This window comes from Notamacropus eugenii, chromosome 3 (genome assembly GCF_028372415.1).
Source record: "Notamacropus eugenii isolate mMacEug1 chromosome 3, mMacEug1.pri_v2, whole genome shotgun sequence".
In the NCBI taxonomy this organism is placed as follows: Eukaryota; Metazoa; Chordata; class Mammalia; order Diprotodontia; family Macropodidae; genus Notamacropus; species Notamacropus eugenii.
In genome coordinates, this window is record NC_092874.1 from 44,520,581 (window position 1) to 44,545,259 (window position 24,679).

Below are 24,679 nucleotides of genomic sequence, written 5' to 3' on the forward strand. Positions count from 1 at the left end.
AAGGGAATGAATGACACAGGATAATACCCTGAGGGCGTGGTGGGGTCTACTGGGGATTTTCAGGATGAGGGACACTTAGATGTGCTTGCCGAGTGCAGGGAAAGAGCTAGCTGGCAGGAAGAAAATGAAGATTGAAGCAATGTATTGTTCATGTTAGAATCCCGTAACATTGGCTGGATGGAGGACAGGGATTTGGGGAGCAATTACACCTTCTTATTACTGGATATAATAATACCTGATACTTATATATCACTTTTTGAATCATTTTACCTGCATCATCTCAGAGCCTGACAACAACCTTATGAAGTAGTTACTACTGCTCCTATTTTTGCAAATGAGGAAACTGGGGTTCAGAGGGTGTGGTCACCATGGTCAAATAGCTACTTAGGGTTGAGATAGGATTTGAGCTAAGAATGTTCTGACTCTAAGCCCAGTACCCTCTCCACTACCAGACGGCCACTCTCCCTGCTTAAGACTGCCCTTGGACAGAAGTATAAAAACCCTGCTTTGAGTCTCAACACCATGTCATTCAATGATACCTTAAAGGTATCACTTTTTTTTAAAGGCTACCCTCTAGAGGAGAGAAATGTAACTTTTCATGGGGCAAATTTTCTGTGCAGCATTCACAGTTATTCTGCTCTTCTCAACAATCAAGTACATTGCTATTTGCTAGGATTCTTGTTCAGAAAACATACTTTGTGAGTTGTCAAGTCAAGCTGTATGATCAGTGTAGTGCTTGTATGCAAATAGGAAGATATATTCTTATACAGCATCATAGAAACTAATCAGCTAGGCATTACAACTCAGAGAAAGCATCTGCCATCTGAAATTTAGGACAATAATTCACAGCCCATAGAACAGTACATTGCCCAAGATTAAATTTGCTATAAATTTATAATGATTTCATATAAAAACATTGCATTTTCACAGTTTCAAGAAGTGACAGGATTGGGCTTCTATAATGTGTAACTATCATTGCCTCATAATTCAGATTTTTTTTCACTTCATTACTGAAAGTGCTAAACAAAACACTGAGATTAAAATGTCAACAAACTTGGAACAGAAGTTAGGAACAGACATTGCTTGCCAACCCATTCTAACTGGAGGGTAACTCCATTACACATTCTGACGCCTCATCATCTTCACTCTCAGGTAAGATTTCTTGATGCTGAATCCAAATTTCTTATGTTCCATTTTAAACTATTTTTTAATTGCTCTGGCCTTAGGGGAAGGGTGGAAGAGGAAGGGGAGAAACAGGGCACCATCCTCCATATCTGCTCATCTTATTTATTCAACAAGGAACAAAAACCAACCTTGGGAAAACCACTTTACTTCATTGGGCCTCAACTTACTTGTCTGTAAAATGAGATAGCCAAACCAGCTGGCCTCTCAGATCTTTTATAGCTCCATCTGTGATCCTTATCTCTTCTGAAATTTCTGTTCTGGGGTCCCAAATTCAACTGTGTGCTTGAAAACCAATACTGAAATTTCACTTGGATGACTATTTACCGGGCTTTTAACAGTCATACTGTCCCCAACCACATCCTTATCTGTGGCCAGCTGCCCTGTAAAACCCTCACCCCTCTAAGCCTGGGCTGAATCATCCACCAAGGAATACTGAAATAGTGAAAGATGTGAGGTAACCCCACAGGAAGGCAGACAGGCCTATTCATGCAGAGATCCAGAACTTTCTTTTTCCTGCTTTATCTCATTTTTCCCTCTGGTTTTGGTCGTTCCTTCTTAAGGAGGGTTCTTGATTGCTGAATTAGGATTGCCATATTTAAAGTCTGGAAATTTGGGCCCCTCACACAGAAGATTCAGAATGGATAGTCTTGGTTTTTGTTATTTGTGGAATAAATAGATTCAAAGCCACTTGTATTTGCATAGGCAAGGTATCACTCTTGCTCTGAATCCAGATTACTTTCTATTTCCTTTTGTACTTTTCTAAATTGGATCGGAGCCATGTGAAGAATTAACTTTTAATAAGATGAATAGTTAAACTTTGCAACTGGGGCTCTCCTGAAAGTTTGGAGGGTTACTGCATATTTTGTGGCATTTTCAAAGTCTCTGATAACAATCTACTAAGATCCCTCACGGACACAAGGATCCAATCAAGCCACTCTGATTTCCAAACTGGGCTTCTAATTCAGTTTCTGGGCCTCCAAGGGTCACCTGAGTGTAGCTACCATGTATGATTTGGGGGAATTCCTTTCCCTGAGCTTGAACACATTCTCAGCTCAAGAGAATCCTGAGAAATGAATATAAATAATTGGAGAGCTGAAAGCTAAAAGGAATATAGTGAAAGGCTTCTCAATCAAAACAAGATGATGCAGTGAGGAGCTTTTTTTCTTGCTGAACTGCACTGCAGTGAAATGTTTTCAAACAAAAAAAAAATCAATACACTAAGCTTCATGAGATAAAATGTGAATTAGATCTTTTGTCCACTTCTTTGCAAGATTTTCCTGTATCACAAGGGCACAAAGCCCTTGGCTTCTAAAACCTGAGGCCTCTAACTCCTTCTTATAGCCTGTAGTCAAAGAAAAAATTAGATGCGACTGACCTAAGATGAAAGGATGGGGGTGAACGAATCCACCCCGCAGAGGAAATGAAGGATTGGAATATATTCAAAAACCACCTCTGATGACTTCCGGTTGCACTTCCAATATGCTCATGGTAGAGATCAGGGAGCTGTATTCGTCAGTCTTCAACTTTGGAACAGCATGCTAATAACTTCAAGTCTAAAAAACTAAAAATGAAGTTGAGGAAGAATGCAGAAGATCCTAATCCCAGCTCTGGTTCCGTGGCTGACTAGTTGCAACTCTCTTCATCTCTCTGGGGTTCAGTTTCCTCATAGTGAAAATGAAAGTATTAGTCCAGATGGTCCTCTAATATCTTTTCTTGGTTTTACCATTTTACATGTCAATGTGCTCATTCACAAGTACTATTTTCATTCTGTGTCAGTAGAATATAAGAGTTGTTTTGTTGTAGCTTTTAAAAAAAGTACTTTTTTGTGTTTTATTAATTTGTTTGAGAAGTCTTGGGGCAGAATTACACACAAAAGAGTAATCAATTAGGAAATGATTAATAATTAACACGGGAGTCATTCTTGAATCGCCTGTCTGTGTCTAGTCAGACTTGGTGGAGTAAAGATCAAAATTAATGTAGAACTAGAAGAAAATAAAAATAAAAAAAAGACATGGAATGCAACATGAAGGTGATCTGTTTAAATAAGTTATTGATGCCACTAAAAGGGAAACGGATGGAGGAATGGATATCAACACTGATTACAACCACGGCAACCGTTCAGAAGAATATAACTTCACTATAAAATTTTGTGAAGAATGACGAAATATTATGAGCAGTATCACCTGCAATGAAACATCAGAAGGAAAAACATGTTTAAGGAAAGTGTGGTGACAGATCCTATTAAGCAAATGAATGTCAAGGGCCTTTGAGGATGAAATTGTAAGGAAGACAACGTTAACTGATGAAGAATGGAAAATATTTACAAAAGCTTTTATGAAAAGCATTTCCTTTTACAATGAATAATGGAAACATCACATTTAGAATCTAACATCACAATCCTAAATGTGTAGTCTCAGGAAAAACCGCAGAAGAAAAAAATGGGAAGAGCAGCTAGATGAGACCAAACATACACAGAGGAAGCCCATGCTGGAGGTCACTCTATGATAGACTCTCAAGGCATCTTAAAGAGAAGAAAATACAAAAGGCATGGGGGAAGACCCAACTGAAAGAATATAAATTACTCCTGGAATGTATACCTACCCTGCCATTTAAGCATTTTTTTTTTGTTAGAATATTTTACAAATGCACTGAAGGTACAAAAAGATGAAAGTGTTAGGATTACAGATTTAGAGCCAGTAGGGATCAACAGACAGGCTTTCTTGAATGATATTCCACAATAGACAGAATCTCTCAAATCAGTCTACTGATGGAAACATAGGAAAAAATACAAGATCCTCCTTTTTTTGCCTTATAGACTATTAAAAAACCCACAAACATTTGATGCAGTGGCTACAAGGCTTCCTTACTGACTCTCCTCCAAAAAGGTGTCTCCAGGCATATACCCAAAATCCCATCAGCTTGAAAACAAGGACAATAGAGTCAGCTTTGCTAGATGATTCTTGTTGTTAGATTAAAATCAAGTATAGCACAAAATAAGAGAAGGGAGATCACCAAAGGTGTTCGCTACCATCATGGAGAGGATCTGTTACAGAGTTCAGATCAATGAAGACTCTCCATACAGGGAGAGGTCCTCTGGATTTCCCATTTCAGAACAACACTGTACTAGCTGCTCAGACTCCAGAACACTGCAGGGCCTTACATATAAGCTACATAAACATTCAAAAGTTAGGCCTAATTACCCAGACAGGAAAAAACAAATGAAGAACACAGACTGATAGACTGTTGGACAGATCACCTATAAAGCTCATCCATCAATTCAGGTGTCTTATACAAACACTGAAAACAGTCAATGAATTGGGACAAAGATTGAAGGGAAGGAAGAGAGCAATGAGATGGACTGACTTTGGGAAATTGTTCTCATTCTTTTAATCTCTTGAAGCTACCCCTTGAAATAAATGTCCATCTTTTAAACACTGACATACTTCTGATGGTGATGTAATTTGGTTAAAAATCACAGAATGCCATGGATTCCAAAAAATTGAAGCTAAAGATGACCCCAAAGATACTGGAGAGGTCCATGGTGGGTGTGAGCTTTCTGTAACACACTGCAAATGAGGAATGAGGCAAGTAAGGCAGTGTAGAGGATTCAAAAGATAAACATATGATTATAGGGGGAAAGGATGAATTAATCATATAGTCAGTGAGGGATGACTTATGAACTGCCTTATGATCCACCAGTAAGCACCGGAGAGAATGAGCTCAGGGTTCCCAGCACAGCAGGTGGACTCTTGGAAAGAAAGAAAGATAGGATAGCCAAGCATGGATGGGATGGGATCTGCATTGCTAGAAGGAATACCCACATGTATGAGGCCATAGTTCATTTGTATTAAGAGCATAATTGGCTTTAGTTCTATTTTGTTAAAATGTGTAGCACAATATATTTAATGTTTGTATATGATTTTATTTCTTACTTTCCTTTATGTGATTATTTTCATTGATCATTTTATTATTAAGTTTAGAATGAATTTTTAAAAAGAAGAGTATATTGTATTACCTCTTTCTCTGATATCAGTGTCTCATCAGAAGCCTTAAACTATGAGATTGTAGTTCAGGCATCAGCTCCCACCTGGCAAGAGCTTGCTCAAACTGTAAGGAGAAAGTGAAGAGCTGGACTTGTAAACCCAAACCCATCAAGTCCAACATTCCAAAGATGCCATCTTGACCTGGTGGAGTTTGAACCCCACTTATACTCATCTGGTTTCTTTCCTAGCAATTCTTCAAATTTTTACCATTTCCTTGACTTCCTTGTTCTTTCCTCTATTTCACCCAGACCAGGAGTCTTAATTTCCTCCTCCTCCTCTCATCTCAACAGTTCTCCCAGCCACAGTACTCTAACATCATCATCATCACCATCACCACCACCAGCAGCCACCATTCCGCAGCCCCATTCTCCAAGTCAGTTCCTTTTCCTGTCCCTGCCTCCCTCTGCCCCATCTCACTAGGCACATATCTGTCATGTCCTCTCACCCCCTCACTGCACTTTCATCCCTTCCTTATGGTTCTCCTCTCACACACCTGGGTTCTCTTCACTGCTTTCATCTATTATTTAGCTCAATCCTTCGGTGCCCTCCTGATTGTCTCTTATTTCCCTGTTGCCTGACAATTACTCCTGATTTGTCATAAAATTAGCATCTTTAAAATGCACATTTGCATTCATGTGTGGAAGGCACCTTTTTATCTATGGAGAACATATTACAGGTGAAATGGACATGTGACTTCAGGAGGGTGATATTTCCTGGCAGAGCCATCAAAGTGAAGCAGGAGCAGCTACTTTCAGGTGCTTTGATCCTGGTCTGAACATTTCCCAATGCTCTGTGACACGTGGCTTCTTTGACTATCATGGGAAGCAAGAGTGGACAACAGAGAGCAGGAAAGAAAGTTCAAGGAGTGGAGCCAGGAAAATTAGAATAACATATTTCAGGCCTACAAGAGCCCTTAATAACTATCCATTCCCACTCTTTCATTTTGCAAATGAGGAAAGTGAGGACCGGGGTGGTTTGTGAATTGCTCTGCAAATCAGTGGCACAACTGTAGTCCATCGGCCCCAAAGAGCACCATCCGAAAGGAGGAGCTGAGTGGCATTCACTCACCACGTCATTCAACAAATATTTGTGAAACACCTACTCTATGCAAGATTCTGAGGGAGATAAAAATAAGAAGATGTGGTGTTGGTGGCAAACAGAAGGCTAAGGTAGAATGGTGAGACTTCAAAAAAAAAAAAAAAGAAACAGACAGACCAGTCTGGGAGGGATGGGTGTTTCTCCACTATTTCAGGAGGAAACAGGGCAATCTGATATAATAGTAAGAAAAACTGTTCCAGAATTACCAGCAGGTCTTGTACAACCAATCGCTATCCCGTGTGGTCAAGCACGAGAAGATTTAAGGAGGGAGGGCTTAGGATGCAATCCCATCTGCCTATCAGTACTTGTTTGCCATGTTTAGGACAAAGTACTGGGAGGGGACTGGGGAGTACAGATGAGGAGAGCTCTAGTGAAAGGGCGAATCAGAGATGAGAACTCCAGGGAAGGAAGGAAGTTCAGAGATGATCTAATCTCACCTCTTCCCACCCCATAAACACACCTTGGGGTACCCCACTCTTAGCTCGGCACCCCACCTAGGGCCCAGCAGAAAAGTTCAATTCTTCTTCCACTATTTAACCATTTGAAGGTTGAATCACATCACACCCCCTTAGTCTACAGTATTTTCTTCTTCCAAAGTCGAGTTGTTGATAAATGCTTCTAAATTTTATATCAGAGGAAGAACAAGACAATTTGGTGGTGCTATGGATAGAGAGCACTGGGCCTGAAGTTGGGATGACCCGAGTTCAAATCCTGCCTCAGACACTTCCTTCTTGTGTGACCTGGGGCTGGTCATTTCACCTCTGACTGCCTCAGTTTCCTTATCTGTGAAATAGGAATACCAACAGTACTTAGTCCCCAGGGTTTCTGTGAAACATTTGTAAGACATTTTGTAAATCCTAAAGCGCTATATCAACGTTTTTATCATTAGTATTACATACTAAGTAGAGAAATGCCTAGAGTTTAGTTTCCCCTTTGATACAGTTGATAAATAACCCTCATCTTTTAGTCTAAAATGCTTTGTCACAACTTCTCAATGTTAATACTTAATTTAGAACGACTAATTAACAATTTTGTAGACTCCTACCTTATCAGATGAGTAGTTACCTTTTGATAACACTGGGTTCCTTCTCAGCATCTTGGCCAAGATTCCTTAGATTCCTTCCTTCCCTCATCAATCTCCAAACACTCCCTTCTTCCTGTCATTCCTCCTTTTTGCTTTTTGCAAAGGAAGGAAGGAAGCATTTATTAAGCACCCACGATATGCCAGGTATTGTGCTAAGTACTTTATAAATATTCTCTCATTTGATCCTCCCAACAACCTGGGAGTTAGGTACTACTATTATCTTCATTTTAGAGATGAGAAAATGGAAATAGACAAAGGTGAAGTGAGTGTCTGAAGCAAGATTTGAACTTAGGTCATCCTACCTCCAGGTCCAATGCTCTATCTACAGTGCCAAGGGCACAGCTATCCTGCCAATGACCCCTCAGTCTCCCTCACCCCACATATCCAGTCAACTGCCAGGTCCTGCTGACTCTACCTCTATGACATCTGTCTGCCGGTCCCCTTGTCCCCACTCATGCAACCACCATCATGGTTCAGCTCCTCGTCCCCCTGCACCCAGACTTCTGCTCTTGCTGTCTCCACTCTCTTTCCTTTCCAGTCCCTTCTCCTTCATTTCTCAGGTTGCCCAAGTGATTTCCCTACAGCTTAGGTCTGATCGTGTCATTGTCCTGCTCACAAAACTTCATCTCTCTCTACTATCTCTGCCTGACCTTCCCAGGCCCAGGCCTCCTACACCATAGCAGCTCTCCAAATAGAGATCAACTACATCATAGACTTCCTCAAAGTCTAGATCTGAGTTCTGACAAACTATTGGCTTTGCCTGCTTGTCTCAGTATAACTGAGACCTGTTAAAGACTTTAGCTTGAAAAGGCTAAGGTCTCCCACCGTAGGCAGGACCATCTCTAGTTGTCTTGATCTATATCTCACCTGTGGACCCAGATGGCTCCCGAGGAAAGAGTGAGGCTAGTGACTTTACCAGCCTGCCTCACTTAAATCCAAATCATTTCCAAATCATGACATCATCTCCCTGATGTCATGGTCCTCTTTGAGGACAAAGGACAAACAACAGCGACACAGCACAGTTCTCTAGGATGGGCTTTGTCTGAGTCTCCCTCTGTGGTGACAGGGGTGGTGTCCTTCTCCACATCTAAAATGTAATGAGAGGCAGCAAGATGGAGTGCCAGACAGTGGGCTTCAGAGTTGGACAGACCTGGATTCAAGTCCCACCACTGACATCTAGTAGCCATATAGCCCCCACCTCAAATGGCTTAACCCAGGCGTGGGGAACCTGATACCTCCTTTTATTAAGGCGATTTGTTCTGTGAAGTTTGGATTCAGTCCAAGAGCCGCACTTGAGAGCCTGGAGTGCCACATATGGCCTTGAGGCTTCAAGTTCCCCATTCCTAACTTAACCTCTTAGTGCCCCAGGCAACTCTTAAATTGCTGATTTGTATTGGTAGAAGGAGTTTCCTAATAACAGTGGAAGTAAAATGAACTTTCAGTGGCTTAATTATTCTTATTTGCCCTTCATTCTCCAAGAGACAAGCGGCTTAATCATTTGAACCTTTAAATGGCTTTGTTGTATATTAAAAAACAGTCACATTAATGAATGAAAATTGATCATTAGCAATGAATTGTCAAATACTTTCATTTACTAAAGAAGGAGGTCATTTTTTTTTAAAAAAAGACTGCTCTGAGAAAACTTTTGAGGGCTTAAAGAGTCATCTGATCCTTGATTTGTGAATATTTTATAACAGGGCTACGATGTAGATTCAAGGCTTTGAAAACCAGTAGCCTGGGTAATGCCTGGATACCGCAGACTGGCCTAGAAGGTCAGTTGAAAGGGACCTAACGGATCATCTAATCTAGAAAGGTTCTTAACCTGGAATCCACAAACTTAAAAAAAATACTTTGATAACTCTATTTCAATATGATTGGTGCCCTTTGTACCTATGTATTTTAGTTTTCTATATTTTAAAAGCATTATTCTGAGAAAGGACTACCAAAGGATTCTGCAATACAAAAAAGGTTAAGAACTCTCTAAGATCTAGTTCAATCTCCATCTTTTACAGGTGAGGAATACTACTAATTGGTTGCTGAGACTTTTAATGACACCATTTCCAAGTGTTCTTACATGTCACTGTGGCCTTGATGGGCAGCCCAGTTCCTTTCAGGCCAATGTAATGGTAATGGAGTAGGCCACCCTCCACCAGGCTTCAGTTCCCTTCCATCAAGATGCCAGGCAACAGAAGCCTAAGAGCCCTGCTCCAGGTAACCACAAAGTCCTAGAGTCACTGATGAGACTGATACCTGAGGCTCCTGTTCTCTTCGGTCAAGTAATTAAGCCTAACAAGACAGCAGAAGCTCCTTGGGGAAATGGAGAGATACCTCCAGTAATTGGCAAACAGGCACCTGACTCCCCAGAGAATGGGGATTATGTGCTGGCAGCAACGAAGGAGTTAGGAAAGGGTCAAGAGACTTAGGGAGGCCAGATGGGATAACCTATTTTCATGCATAAATCATGAGCAGCTCTATTTACTGTTTGGCTCAGGGTTGACTGAGATACAAAAAGGCTGATCCATGGTTTTTGGGGATGCCAGCCGACAGAGCTCCTTTTGTGTTTAGGAGAAATGTTGCTGAGTCAAGGCTTGTTTATCCATTTTATACTCTGGTTCAAATAAAGCTGACGAGATTTTTGAATCCTATCAGAAAAACTATGAAAAATATACATAATGTACAGTACATGCTCCTTTTTCCCTTCACCTAGCACTAAGCTAGAAGGGCCTTATGACAATTGTCTTTTTGTCTGTATATCATCCAGACAAAGGGAGATGACAGAAAAAGAGAGAAGTGCTTGGGAGAAACACACTGGCATGGACTTTCTATCTAGTCTGTTTCTAGTATTTCTCCTTTTCAGTATTGCTAAGGATGTATTTAGGTTTCTCAGTTTTTCCTTTTGTGACCTGTATACTGGTTAAACTAAGACCCATTACCAAAATGTTGGAAAAAGAAGGGTTATTAAAAACTACTGCTTAAAAAAATTCTGACTATTGAATCATTAACAAATCTAAGCATGATAAAAACAAAAAAGTATTCCAAAACTTTAAGCAAATGTTCCTTTGTCCTATTTTTAAAAGTCAGCAGCAGGCCTTCCAGAAGCAAATGCAGCAGAGAACACTAATTGGAGTGATACTTCCCTTTCAGGATGTTGCACACCACACCAGGCCCACTGAGCACAAGTGAACACATTCTATGTTAGAGACACAGTGGATTCTGGAGACAGAACGTGAGAGACCCAAAGTCCTTGGGAGACCAAGAAACAAAGGAAGAGTCACGGCTCAGAGTTAGCTCCCTGACATACTTATGTTCTACTTAGAAGCTGGACAAAGAGCTGTCCTAAAGAAAGGGAAAGAAGAAAAACTCTGAGGATATCTTGACAGTATGTGGCAGCCTGTCATGAGCTTAGACACCAACACAAAAGGAAAAGGAGGCAAATGGTACAGACAGCATTCTGGCTAAGGCCTTCATTCCTCAGGTGCCCCATGAGTCCGGACCACCACGCCAAAGCTCTTCTTGAAATGGATATGGAAGCTAGCAATCTAATCATACTACCTAAAGAAAAAAAGAGGAACATTTTTTAATCTGATTTATTCCTTTTCCCTGTGGCATTTTTGGGAAGAAAAGAAAAAGGAAACAGAATAACTCACAGGACTTTCATTCCTCAGGGACAGAGGAATGAAAGGAAAGACCTGGGCTGAATTTGCTGGTTCTCTTTTTTGGCCCAGAAGCTCAGAGAAAGGGGGTGAGCCAGAGTCCGTCAATTTTCATTTCCTTTTGCTATCACTGCTGAGTCCAGTTACTTTGAAAACTGGGTGACAAAAATGTTCCATAGGAATCTAACTCTCTAATGCCATTCATGGTTCACTGATGTAATATTGAAGAAAAAGAGGGGTATATTTGATCCAGCACAATTAGGCTTAATCTAAATATTGAAGCTCTGTTTTCTGTTACCCAAAGGAAAATAATGCCTTGTTGTGGATCCTCAAGAACTACATCTCCAATACATCAAAGGCTGTGAACAAACAAGTCTCAAAAGGAGAGCTGCAAATTATTTTTTTTAAATGACCTAAGTATTTGACATTGATCACTTGGAAAGGTTGGGAAACAGGGAAAAAATATGGTAAGCTTCACAAAATTGCATCCCATCCTTGTGCAGGGTCCACACTAATCTCTGTAACATCCTAATTTTATTATATGAGCTGCTGAAGGGTGGACAAGAGGAAGAAACTATTAACAATCATAGGAAGGACTGCTCCAAATCACTAAAAAGAGAAATGCAAATTGAAACCATTTGGGGTTCACCTCACAGCCAGCAAATTGGTAAAGGTGACAAAAGATGGGACAGACTCTAATATTCTGCTGCTGGAACTGTGTATTGACCTAACAGTTTGGGAAAACAACTGGAATTGTGCTTTAAAAAGAGACTAAAATGCCCATCATCTCTGACCCAGAGAATGCATTGCTAAGCACATTCCTCAAGAGTTCCAAAGTCAGAAAGACAAGTCCTCGCTAAACACCAAAATATTCATAGAAACACTTTTTGTCATACCAAAGAACTGAAAACCAAGCAGGGTTTTCTCAACTGGGGAATGGCTAAGGAAATTGTGATATATGAAAGTAATGGAATATTCTGCTCTATTAGAAAATGAGAATTTGGATGAACGTGGGAAGACTTAATCTGAAGTGATGCAGAGAACAATGAAGCCAAACCAGGAAAGTAATATACCCAATGTAAAGAGCAACAAAACAAAACTGTAATACAACGATAATAACAAAGTTTGAACCTGAAGAAGAGACGAGAAAGTATCTGTCCCTTTTAACTGGGGGGGGAGGGGAAGGGGCACGATGTCGCATCTTCTGTTTGGTTTGCTGATTAAAAAGAAATAAAACTTCTCACTGTTACAAGGAAAAGCTCTTTACACAGGGAGAACATGCATAAATGAATGTGATATAAAAACAAAACACATCAAAAAAACCAACAAAATAAGAAATCTAGAATCTCAGCTTACTACAGTACGAGAAATAAGAATACAAGGGGAAAAATTATGTTCTTTGTAGGCCCTTATAGTCTAGGCTTGTTATCAATTAGATTAAGAACTCAAGAAGCCTCTTAAAATGAAGGCCTTTCCTTCAATATCACAAACTTTAAGCAAGACTGTCTCCTAGTTGGACCCTGATAGTCTTTATCCTAAACCTCTTGGTCCTTTGCAGTTGCTATGCACAGCAATATCAAATTCTTTGACAGAAAGTTTATATTAGTTCAGATTTTTAATGATAATTTTTTCAAACATTAAAAAATTTATATAAACATACTTTTAATTAAGGTACAGTGAAGTCTACACATTAAAAACTGAGGACTTTATTCTGGAATATGAATACCTTTTAATTCTATAATACTTCATATACATGTATATGTGAAGGGGTATGTATGTATATATGTGTGTGTATATACATATACACACACATATATACATATACACACATACATACACATATACATATGGTTGTTTGTCCTTCATTTTTGAAGAGAACCAGTGACGTCATAGGTGATGCCTGGCATTGTGGGTGAGGCAGAGTTGCACAAAATCGTCAGCTTTACCCTCTCTCCCAGAGTCATCAAAGTCCAGGGGCAGGACAAAAGCTGAGACACCTGGTGATGGCCCCAAGATGCAGTGAAGGCCTCGGTGTCTTTGACGTCTGACAGTGACTGTTTCAGCTGTTGGAACAAATTGTTCTCATTCACCTATTCTGCCAACAAAAGTCTTCACGTGTTTGGGGTAGACATCCACCAAACTTACCAATGGGTATGAGGTCTGCTAGTTACCCTCAACCTGGTTTAGTCCATTTGCTGAGATGGTTTACCAGGGTGTGGCCTCTGTGCATGCTACAGCTTCTTGGAGCCACAGATGAGAGTTGATGCCAGATGGATGCCAAAGGATGCCAAAGGTGGATGAGCAGCCCTCACACCAGAGGTGCCAGAATGAGAGAGAGAGAAAAAGGGGAGGAAAGAGTGAGAAGGAGAGGGGAAAGAGAGAAGGAGAGAGAGAAATATATCTTATATTTTACCTAAATATAGTAGGGAGAGGAATAGGGAGTAGAACTCTTGATTCCACTGGTATGGAGAAGTCTTAGGTGAAGAAACTTTCAGGAGAGGAAAGTACAAATAGATGTGAGCCCCCCTCTCTCTTCATCCCCCAAATCTTTAGCTGAATGGTTTTAGAAAGTTGTCTAGAACACTGAGAGAACTGAATTGATCCAGGGCACATAAACAGTTCACCTTTCTAGCCACTACCCCACACTGTCTGTTGATCCTTAGAAAAAGTATATAAAGCTGTCATAGGCACAGGGACCAGCTGGCTATAAGGACCTCCAATAAAAATGTCTGAAACTATCAACTATCACACGTTTGAGAAGAAAAATTTATTTGCTTAAAAAATTTAAAATACTTAAGGATTCAAAGTTACATATTTATTTTATTAAAATAGCATGTTTATGGTTGAAGTTGAAACTTATGCTTACTGTGTAGCTAAATGAAGCAATTTAAAATATTGGTTCTTTTTCTATGATGTTTATTAAATAACCTAATACCGCTTCCAAAAATATTCTTCAAATAACCCTGATTAGCTTTCTGAATACAAGATACTTCCCAATAATATCATATATAATTCCTCCAATTATTAAAAAAAATAAAATTATTCAGTTTTTTGATGTCACAAAATTGACCTGAAAATAACATTAAAATAAAGCACGACTTTAAAATATAGAGCAAGTGCCTTCTACAAATGAAACTCACATCTAACTTTAAGTAGTGAAGAAAATGTATCATGGCTGTATCAAGTAAGAATGTGCTTCTCTGAAGGAAAAAAATGAGCAAAAGTGAATCTTTCTGATGAGTGATTTTAATCAGTTTTCTTTCAGTCATGTTTGCGGTACTTTAGAGATATAAGATGTTTTCCATGGAGGTATTTATGTCCCTTTGTTTATATTACCTGCAGTTTGATAAAACAAGACATTGAATCCTTTGCCCCTTTTTCTTTCCCAGAGGGCCTCATCCCGGGAGGCCACCACCACTCTTCAGCCTACCACCCCAGCTCCCTGGGCCTCTCGGGCTCCACAGTCACCTGCTTTCCTATCACGGTGCCCACAGGGACCATTTCTAAGCTTCCCATTCTTCCTCAGGTTCACAACTTCATCCCTACCTCTCTTCCTCTTGAGGTTATTCATTGAGCCTCTGGCTCTCCTTTGAGTTCTAGCCCTGACTCTCCAACAGCCTCAGAGATACCTTCATCTGGAGGTCACCCTGCAACTCCAAACTATGTGAGCTGAACCTTCCCCCCACCAAAACCCCTGACACTTTTCTCGCTAAATTGTTTTGATGGTTTCACTCTCTTCCTAGTAACTTAATCGGGGCTCAAAGTCTTAGAACCTTCTAAGACTTATTCCTCTGCCCCACATCCCATTCTCCCAATTCCATCCCCGTAATGGCTCCCAGATCTCTCCTCTCACCTCTCAGCTGAACAACTGTAACAGTCACCTAATGGTTACCCTGCCTCAAGTCTCTCCTCTCTGTAATTGGTCTTTCACACTAAAATAATAAAATGTTAAAATAATTGTGTGTGTGTGTATACATATATATATGTCTAAGTATGCCATTTCCCTGCTCAAAAATCTGTAGGTAAGAAAAGATCTCAAATTATGCTATAAAGTGGTAATATCAAAATGATCTGGTACTCAATAAAAAGAGAAGAAATGGAACAGAAATAGCAATTTAGAAAGAAAAGTAAGGCATTAAATGTTTCACAATATCCTACAATAAATTCCAAATGTATCAGTGATTGAAATAGAAAACATATATATGAAAAGTGATACCATTTATAACAATAATGGAAAGTAGAATAATGTTTATCTATTGAACATATGGAAGAAGTTTAGAAGACTAAAGAGATAGACTTGATTATATAAAAATGATGAGGTTTTATACAGCAAAAAAGTACTTAACTAAAAGGAAAGAAATAGATTAGGAACAGAATATATGTGGTAAATGTAGCTGATAAGATCTGGCATCCAAAGTCTATGAAGAGCTGACAGAAATTTTATAAGTGTATGATCTACTTACAGAAGGTTAAATGGTCAAAGCATATGGACTGGTAGGTTTTGAAGAATTACCATTTGCCTAAAAACAAATCTGAAAAGGCTTAAATTTCCTAATAAATATAAAAATTAAAAGACCTCTTGAGATATATCCATTAGCAAACACAGTTTAAGGTGATAATGTTCAATGTTGCTGGGACTACAGAGAAACAAATACACTCACAGCTCTAGAAGAAAGAGCTATGAATAGAGATGATTATTTTGGAAGTAAATCTGTCAAAATACAAACAAAGCTACAAAGCTGATCAGACCCTTTGACATAATGATCCTGCTGTTAGAACTGAGTCTTGAAGATGTTAATAAATGGAAAAGAGACTACACAAAAATATTAACATGAGTTTTATTTGTAATAAACTATAAATGATGCATATTGTAGTGCTTGAGGAATGGCTAGAGTGCATTAATAATATCAACATAATGGAATATTACGGTGCCATGAAGAATATGAAGAATATAAAGAAATATGGAACTATGTAAAATGACAGAACTGGGAAAGGAGAATTAGACCAATATACACACCAGATATATGAGAAGTGCACTGTAAACTTTAATGCTCTGTATCAGTCACAACTATTATAATTACAACTTGCAAGAAAAATATCAGAAAAAGATCTGGAAATAAACGTCGCTATGATCTTGTGAAAGATAATGCATGCATTTCTTACTTGAATAAACTATAAATGAAGATAGTTTTATATTATAATATTTAGCTTATTTATTATACTTAATTTTGATGGTGATTACCAAATTTGTAATAAAAACATTTTTTTAAAGAAAGATTTATGTTTGAGTCAGAATTTTGAGGACTTTTAAAAACCTAGAAGTAGTGGGGAAATATGGAATGTTTTTGAGGAAGTCATGGTCATACCTGTGAGTTAGGATGAATATTTTTGCAATGGGGTGAAGGCTGGATTGGAGAAGAGAGAAACTCCCATCGGGTCACAGCCTAACAAAATCCCTCCCTTCCTCCAAAGCCCAGCTTGGGAACCATCTCTTCCATCACACCTTCTCTGCTCTTCCCCCTCTCCTCTCCTTATTTTCCTAGGGCACTTTGCCAGACTCCCTTCTTTCCTTTATTCCAAGTCTATCTTGTAACACACTTATTGGAGCTCAGGCTACAGACCCCATAATTCAATTATAATTTCCTCAAGGGGAAGCATGTTTTTACATATCAGCCCTTAGCATACAACATCTGGCATACAGTTCGGTGCTTAATCAATATTGACTCGGCTTCACTTAGATTTTGGTTTCTATTGGCTCAGCTCAGTGAATTGCACACAGCACACACCATTAATTGAAGTGCATGGAATATCTCAAAATGAAGCATTTATGAAACATTTGGTTGGTCTGACTGTAGTCAAATGGTGATTAATTACATGATCACAAAGAGGGCAGGGACAAAGACTTCCACAGTCCTCTGTGTATGATAGGTGTTTAAATGCTTGGGGAATGGGAATGAATACTGATTCAAAAGAGATGAGATGGGCACACAATGAAAAAGAACATTAGTTCCACTGGGACAGCATCAGGAAATAGAAGAAACAGCTACCAACGTCTGGGGCCAATGGCTAATGCTATGTCGAACAGCAAGGCTTACCTACAATTCAGTGTGCCCTAAAAGTCTTAGGGAAGTCTGAAGTCTTCACAGCTTTAAACTACCCTGAGATTTTTGGGACACGCTGTTGTAGCACATGTCATAGGATCACAGATCTATGGAGCTGAAAAGAGATCTCAGAGGTCACTTTGTCTGATATTTTCATTTTACAAATGAATAAACTGAAGACCAGGGACGATAACTTGCCCAATATTGTAGGGTAGTGTGAGGAACGAGATTTGAAAACAGATCTTCTGACTCCAGGGGCAATGCTTCCTTCACTCTTCCAGGCTACCCCTCTTCATACAGGTTCAACTCTACTTCCTAAATTCCTGACATAAGGTACAATTTCTGCTTGTACATTTTCAGAGACAAGGAACTCACTCCTTACAAGACAGTACATTCATTCCATTTTTGAACAGTCATAATTACTAAAAATCTTCCTTCTATTGAGCCAAAATCTGACTCCCTGAAACTACTTGGGCAGCTAGGTAACACAGCGGATGGAGAACCAGGCCTGGAGTCAGTAAGACCTGAGTTCATATGCCCAATGGTATATCAAATATAAATGCACATAAAAACATGCATACCGTTTGACCTAGCAATACTAATAGGTCTATATTTTAGAGAGAGAAAAACAAAAAGGTAAAGAATCAATATGTGCTAAAATATCTATAAAAGCTCTTTTTTATGGTGGCAAAGAATTGGAAATACAGGGTGCCCATCAACTGGGGAATGACTGAATAAGTTGTGGCAAAGGATTGTGATGGAATATTATTGTGTTTTAAGAAATGATGAGCAAGATGCTCCAGAAAAACCTGGAAAGACACGAACTGATGCCCAGTGAAATAGGCAGAAACAAGGAGAACATTGTACATGGTAACAGCAATACTGCATGATGATCAACTGCGTATGACAGCTATTCTCAGCAAAATAATGAACTAAGAAAATTTTAAAGGACTCATGATGAAAAACGCTATCCATGATCTTCAGGGAAAAAACTGATGGAGTCCAAATAAAGATCAAATCACGTTTTAAAAATTGTTCCTCTCTTTCTTTTTTTTTTAGGTCTGTTTTCTTACACAACATGAATGTTTTGAGTGACCATACACATATAACCTACATCAAACTGCTTGGCTTCTCAATTAGGGGGGAGGGAAGGGAGAGAGAGAATTTGGAACTCAAAACCAAAAAAAAAAAAATGAATGTTAAAAATTATTTTTACCTGTAGTTGAGAAAAAATAAAAAATTAAATAAAAAGGAATACCTGAGTTCAAATCTGACCTGAGACACTTACCAGCTGTGTGACCCTGGGGCAAATCACTTAACCTTGTTTGCCTCAGTTTCCTCACCTGTACAATGAACTGGAGAAAGAAATGGCAATCTGCTCCAGTATCTTTGCCAAGAAAACCCCAAATGGGGTCATGACGAGTCAATTATGACTAAAATGACTGAACAACAACAAGAAGAAGGAATAGTGTGTGAATTTAAAAAAAAAAAAACAACAACCACATTTTGATAATAGTACTTCAGTACAGTTGGTTTCTTTATGTATTTAAAAATAGTATTCTGAGAAGGACTCCACAGGTTTCATCAGACTGCCAGAGGGCCCCATCATATGACAGAGGCTAAGAAGCCCTGTTCTAGAGCTATCTAGAGTAAGTCTTCATCCACATGGCAGTCCTTCAAGGATATGAAAACAATTTTGATATCACTCTAAGATTTATCTTCTCCATACTCAATCTCTCTACCTCTCCCTTTTCTTCTCCCTCTCCCTACCCATCACCCCCCATCATTCTCTCTCTTTTAATCTGTCTACTACTGTCATGACTTACAGACCCTTCACCAAACTGGTCACCCTTAGCCTGTCAACACATCTCTTAAAATGTGGTACCTTGAATTAAATCCAATCCTCTGCAGAACTAGTGCAGAGAACAGTGGGAATCTTATCTTGTCTCAGCTTGACAGGAACTTCTTTTCCATTAGCCTAAGTTGACGTCAGCCTTTTTTGTCAGCTCTACAGCCCATTTTTGGTTTAGCCTAAGCCTGCCCGCCCAGCAGGTTATTTCACATCCACTACTGTTCGAACAGGTCTTCTGAGTCCCTGCCGATGGCTCTTTGAAGCTAAGAGCAGACTTTTACATTTGTCCCCATTAAATGTAATAGTGTTAGTTTGGGCCTATTGCCACAGGTTACTGAGGTATTTTAAAATCTCGATTGTGTGATCCAATACATTAGTTATCCTCCCAAACTTCATCATCTGCAGCTCTGACCAGCTCTCCACTATACTCCATCTAGATCACTGATACAAATGTTGTGTAGGTTAAGGGAAACGACAGAGTCATCCAACAATATCCCATCCAGGCCCAAGGCCTCTGGGGTCTCTGACCTTCAGTTCCCTCATCTGTATAATTGGGATCATGATACTTACAGTACCCATTTTACAGGGTTATGATGATGAGACAGAGACAATGCAGGCAATACTTTCTGTAAAACATGAGCCACAATATGTTAACTACTTTATTATTTTTACTGTTGTTCTTAACCAGACCATCATCCAGCCTGTATTTGTCTAGTCCTACTCATAGGGACATCACACGAAACTCTGTCCTGTGCCTTGATGAAAACAAGATACACTAGGCCAGCAGTGTTCCCTGTCCTGACAACCACTTTTGTACTTCCATCAAAAAACGAAATTAGATCATTTAGTATAACACTGCTTCCTTTTCTAAGTTTAGTACTAAAGATATATACGGGCAACTAGGGGGTGCAGTGGACAGAGCACTGAGCCTCGAGTCAGGCAGATTCCTCTTTGTGAGTTCAAATCCAGCCTCAAACACTTACTCACTGTGTGACCCTTGGCAAGTCACTTAACTCCTCTGCCTCAGTTACCTCATCTGTAAAATGAGTTGGAGAAGGAAATGTCAAACTCCTTCAGGATCTCTGCCAAGAAAACCCCAAATGCGGTCATGATTGAAAACGACAACAAATATGCACATACATACATATGTACACAGTCATACACTACAGAGTGGTGTCATTGACATCAAACTCACTGATCAATGATGGCGATCCAAATTGACCTCGCCTCTTAAACTTTTAAAAAATTAGAATATTTGCCTGGTTCCAGTCTTCTCACACTCGTTCTGTTCTCTGTGTTTTCTCATATATTACCAATGATTCCACAACCATATCTACAACTCTCTTTGGCATCTTGGGATAAAATTCGCTCAGGTCTTAAGACCTAAAGTCATTTAAAGGGGATGTTATTATTAGCTTCTCATGTTTGTTTATGTTTATTACCTGCACCATATGTTCACATTTGGAAACAATTTTTATTGACAGAGAAGATGAAAGCAAATAAGAGTTTAGTCATTTTGCTTTCCTTTTGTCATCTGTTGACATGTACTTGCCCCAAGCAATGAGTCTCTCTCTCTTATTTTTTTGTTTTATTTTTCATTCTGAACTTAAAACACAAAATAAAGGCATTTTCATACATACAGCACAACCCCAAAAGAGGATTAAATACGAAACCCTGAAGTTCTATTTCATGCACCTTTTTTTAAAAAAAAGAGCACATAATAAATTCCACCCTTTAATTGCCAAACTGTCCTGCTCATATGTACTTCTCTCTGAACTCTTTCCTGTTCTCTTCCAGGCATTTCTGGAAATGTTTCAAAGGCAATTTTTTGTTGGCATCTCCACTGCTAACCTCTTTGTCCCCTCCCTCCACACATCTCCTCAATAAAAAAACTAAAAGTTTGCGTGTGGGAACCTTGTAAAGCATAAATATAGCCAAGCAGAAGGAATTGACAAAGGGGTCATGTCAAAAATGCATCTGTCTTTCTACACTTTAAGTCCGTCACCTTGGTTAGAAGACAGGCAACATGCTTTAGCCATCAATCAGCCTTAGGTGACATTGGTGGTCAGTGAGTGGATCAAATTTCTCAGGTCTTTCAATATAATTTTTCCCATGGTTCTGCTCATTTTACTCTGCATCAGTTCATACTACCCAGCATCCTTTGAAATTGTTTTTTGTCATTTCAATTCAATTCAATAAGCACTTATTAAGCACCTACTATGTGTCAGCCTCTGCACTAAGATCTGGGGATACAAAGAGAGGCAAAAGATAATCCCTGCCCTCAAGAAGCTCACCATCTAATGGGGGAGACTATTACTTCTGGTGCAACTGAATAGCACTGCATTTATACACCTCACTTTGCTCTGTCATTTTCCAAAGGATAAGTATCCCTTCATTATTAAATGTACCACAAAAAAACAAAACCACATTTCTTTTAAGATATTGTATAATTTAGGATTTTTACTAAGTTAGATTGGCCTTCCTAGTTAATGCAAATTAGTAGGGTTTTACTGGGGGGAGGGGAAGGGGAGGTCAGACCTGTGACCTCATCTGTTTAGGGAATTCCAGGTATGGAAACTCTCTCCATCAGTGCACATCAGCTATTCTGTAAAAGTCTTAGAAAGCTGTGAACAAAACCTATGAGTGAGTAGCAGCTCTCCTCCTGCTCTTCCTCCTCCTCCTTGTGTTCCACCCTCAAAAGCTGCCTTTTTTCCCTCTGGGTTTACTGGCTACATTTCTTGCTCAAAGATCAAGCCTTAAACCCAATTCACTGTGGAGCTCATAGACTGGACAACAAGTTCCAACCCCACCCCCACACCCCCACCAGAGAATGAATGTAATTACTAAATAGTAGTTGTTTCTCTTTTACCTAGGAACCCTGAGAGTCTTCCCCTCCCAGTTTGATTTTTTTTTTTAACTAAAGGGGCCATCCCTTGAGCAACTACTTAAAGAAGTCAATTTAATGAATGGGTGTATCTAGCTCAAAGTGAGAATGCTCTAAGAACTTAGCCTAAAAGGAGCAGGGTCTCATGTTGCATTCTGGGCCATCTCCAGTCATCCTGATGAATAGCAGGCCACTGAACCCAGATGGCTCAGGAGAAGAAAGTGAGGTTGGTGACCTTGCATAGCCCTCCCTCACTCAAATCAAAGTCAACTGCAAGTCATGTCATCACCTTGATGCCATGGTCCTCTTTGGGAACAAAATACAAACACAAGAAAGTTGTCAAGGCCAAGGACATCAAGCTCAAATAGAAACAGGGGTCACTAAACCATATATAAGGATCCCACTGGGCCACATACTGACTTAAGTTCTAAAATGTAATATTATTTTTATTTTATTGTTTTGTTTTATTTTTATATATTTTGTTAAATATTTACCTTTCAGAAGTCCTTGGGAGTGCTGTGGCCTGGGGGACTGATAAACTGAGTGTTGGCCGATGTCATGGTCATTATGTGTCACACACAAGATTTGAACCCATGTCTTTCTGAGTCCATGGGAAAAACTGTTCTTCATACTCCACTTCTATTCAAATTCAATTTTACTATAACATTAAAATAATAAACTTCACATTCCTTTAAAGTGTCACGAGGAAATGCCACAAGACACAAAATATCATATTAACTGCTAGTGAATAAACAAGTTCTGTTGGATTTGATTTTTGACATGCTGGGGGCTGTTTGTGTTATGTTAATCATTTCTCCTCATGATACTGACAATCCATATTTCAAAAGGAATTATTTCCATATCACCATCATCATTATCATTGCTGTTGTCATCACCATCACCACACCTTGAGATCTGCTTCATCTTGTCACTTGATGCATTTATAAAACAGTACTTTATTTTAAGCAGTGGATTAAAATTAGTCCAAGCTATGAAATGAGCAGACAAAAATCTATTTCCCCACCCAAACTCTCAGGGAGTACAGCCTTTAGGAAGGGATTATTTCCATTACATTTTCATTAGGTACTGGCCAAAGAGCAGTAGATCATGTTATTACAGAGACTGGAAATGCAATGGTTTGAGGTTGCTAAGCAACACGACAATGTTAAAGGCCTCTGTATCTGTGATCTCTGGAGACTCTCAAATTTCATTAAAACCTGTCCCTAACGATTATACAAAAGACCCTTGTGAAGTTCATAAACAGGCAGAGTGAAGGGATGAAAAAAAGACATGTCATTAAAACTTTGTAGTTACAACTAAATATTTTTGAGTAATCGGTTAGTGATACACACACCATTTCTACACAGTATATACTGATATATTTTACACACATGATACATACATGTGTACACACCTATATACATACATGTATATCTGTGTGTGTATATGCAAATATGTATGTGTGTCTGTGTGGGGAGAGAGAGAGAATCAAATAGTGTGTGTGTGTGTGTGTGTGTGTGTGTGTGTGTGTGTGTGTGTGTAGCCCTCTGTCCACACAAGCCTTATCTTCTGGATGGTCAGCCCTGTGCTGCATGCTATGTAGACAGAGGGAGACATGACTCTTAAATGGTGTGAAAAGTGCTAAGCCAAATGCTGCCCACCTACCATAAGTGTAAGTGGGTTGCAGACACTCTTTGGGAGAGAGACAAGGAGAAAGGAACTCCACAGAGACAGGAGAGAAAGAAAGGCTTTGAATGGTTGACTGCAACTCTCTGAGTCACAGACATGTATGGGAGCCAGTCTCACACGTTTCTTAACTTCCCGGGTCTATAATTCTAGACACAGCTGAGAGCACATCTCCCCTGCATGAGGCTGAGGTTTCACCTCCCTCCCAGATGAAGACTCCCCTACTATTGGGCATTTTCTGTATCTTCTAATCTATAACACACTCTCCAACTTCTGTTTGCCACTTTGCTTGTTATATACACAGGGGTTTTCTTCCTGCTGACTCTGTCTTCTCTGGGATAACTGCTTTTGTTGGGGAGGGTCTAAGCTAAGGGTTAACTTTATCACCCATCAGGGTGACCGGGGAAGGACCTTTCCTTGGGACTGCTTGCTTAGGGCCTCCCTTCCCCAGTTAGGTCCTCCTCTGACTCCCTGACAAATGCACATGTTCCTAAGTCATCTATTCAGTCTATCCAGGAACCACTTGAATATATTTTGGTAATCCACACAAACAGAATATTATGTGTGGGCACATAGGTAACACACTGAGCATACTAAGTGAAGTTCTATTACTGCAGATAGCCAGGAATCAATCAGTGTGTAATTATTGAGTGCCTGCTCTATGCTGGGTACTGATAAGGCACTGGGAAGACAAAGACCAAACAGTACTGTCCTCAAGAAGCTTATGTTCTATCATGAAAAAGAAGAGGAAGAGGAAGGATGAAGATGTTTTTCACATGAAACAGTGCAGGGAATTACAACGAAGAATACAAGTGGTTTTGAATGAGGATCTTGGCCATTCCTTGAATGAAAGATGCTACTGAAATGGCAGAGGGAAAGGGAAGGCAATAAGCATTTACATAGCACCTACTATGTGCTAGGTATGGTACTAAGTACTTCCCGCACATTTCCTTGGGCTGTGAAGTGAATAGAGCACTGAGCTTAGAATAAGGACGACTCATCATCCTAAGTTCAAACCTGAATGAGCTGGAGAAGGAGATGGCAAAACCCCAAATGGGGTCACAGAGAGTCGGATACTACTGAAACGACTGAA

The 24,679-nt window shown here is 39.5% G+C and overlaps 1 protein-coding gene and 1 non-coding gene across 13 annotated transcripts in view; both read right to left on the reverse strand.

Annotated features, from left to right (window-relative positions):
- ULK4 (unc-51 like kinase 4) overlaps positions 1-24,679 on the reverse strand; it is a 674,194-nt gene that overhangs the window by 125,825 nt on the left and 523,690 nt on the right. The window contains exon 38 of one of the 12 annotated variants that reach the window (XM_072651424.1): positions 7,392-7,502. The exons of the other annotated variants lie outside the window; for them this stretch is intronic. Coding sequence (XP_072507525.1) covers positions 7,416-7,502 — 87 coding nt within the window. The 3' untranslated portion in view covers positions 7,392-7,415. The remainder of the gene's footprint in view (positions 1-7,391; positions 7,503-24,679) is intronic. 12 annotated transcript variants of the gene reach the window in all.
- LOC140497901 (U6 spliceosomal RNA) lies at positions 11,522-11,625 on the reverse strand. Its single transcript, XR_011964907.1, has one exon. It is a non-coding gene; the product is annotated as a U6 spliceosomal RNA (small nuclear RNA).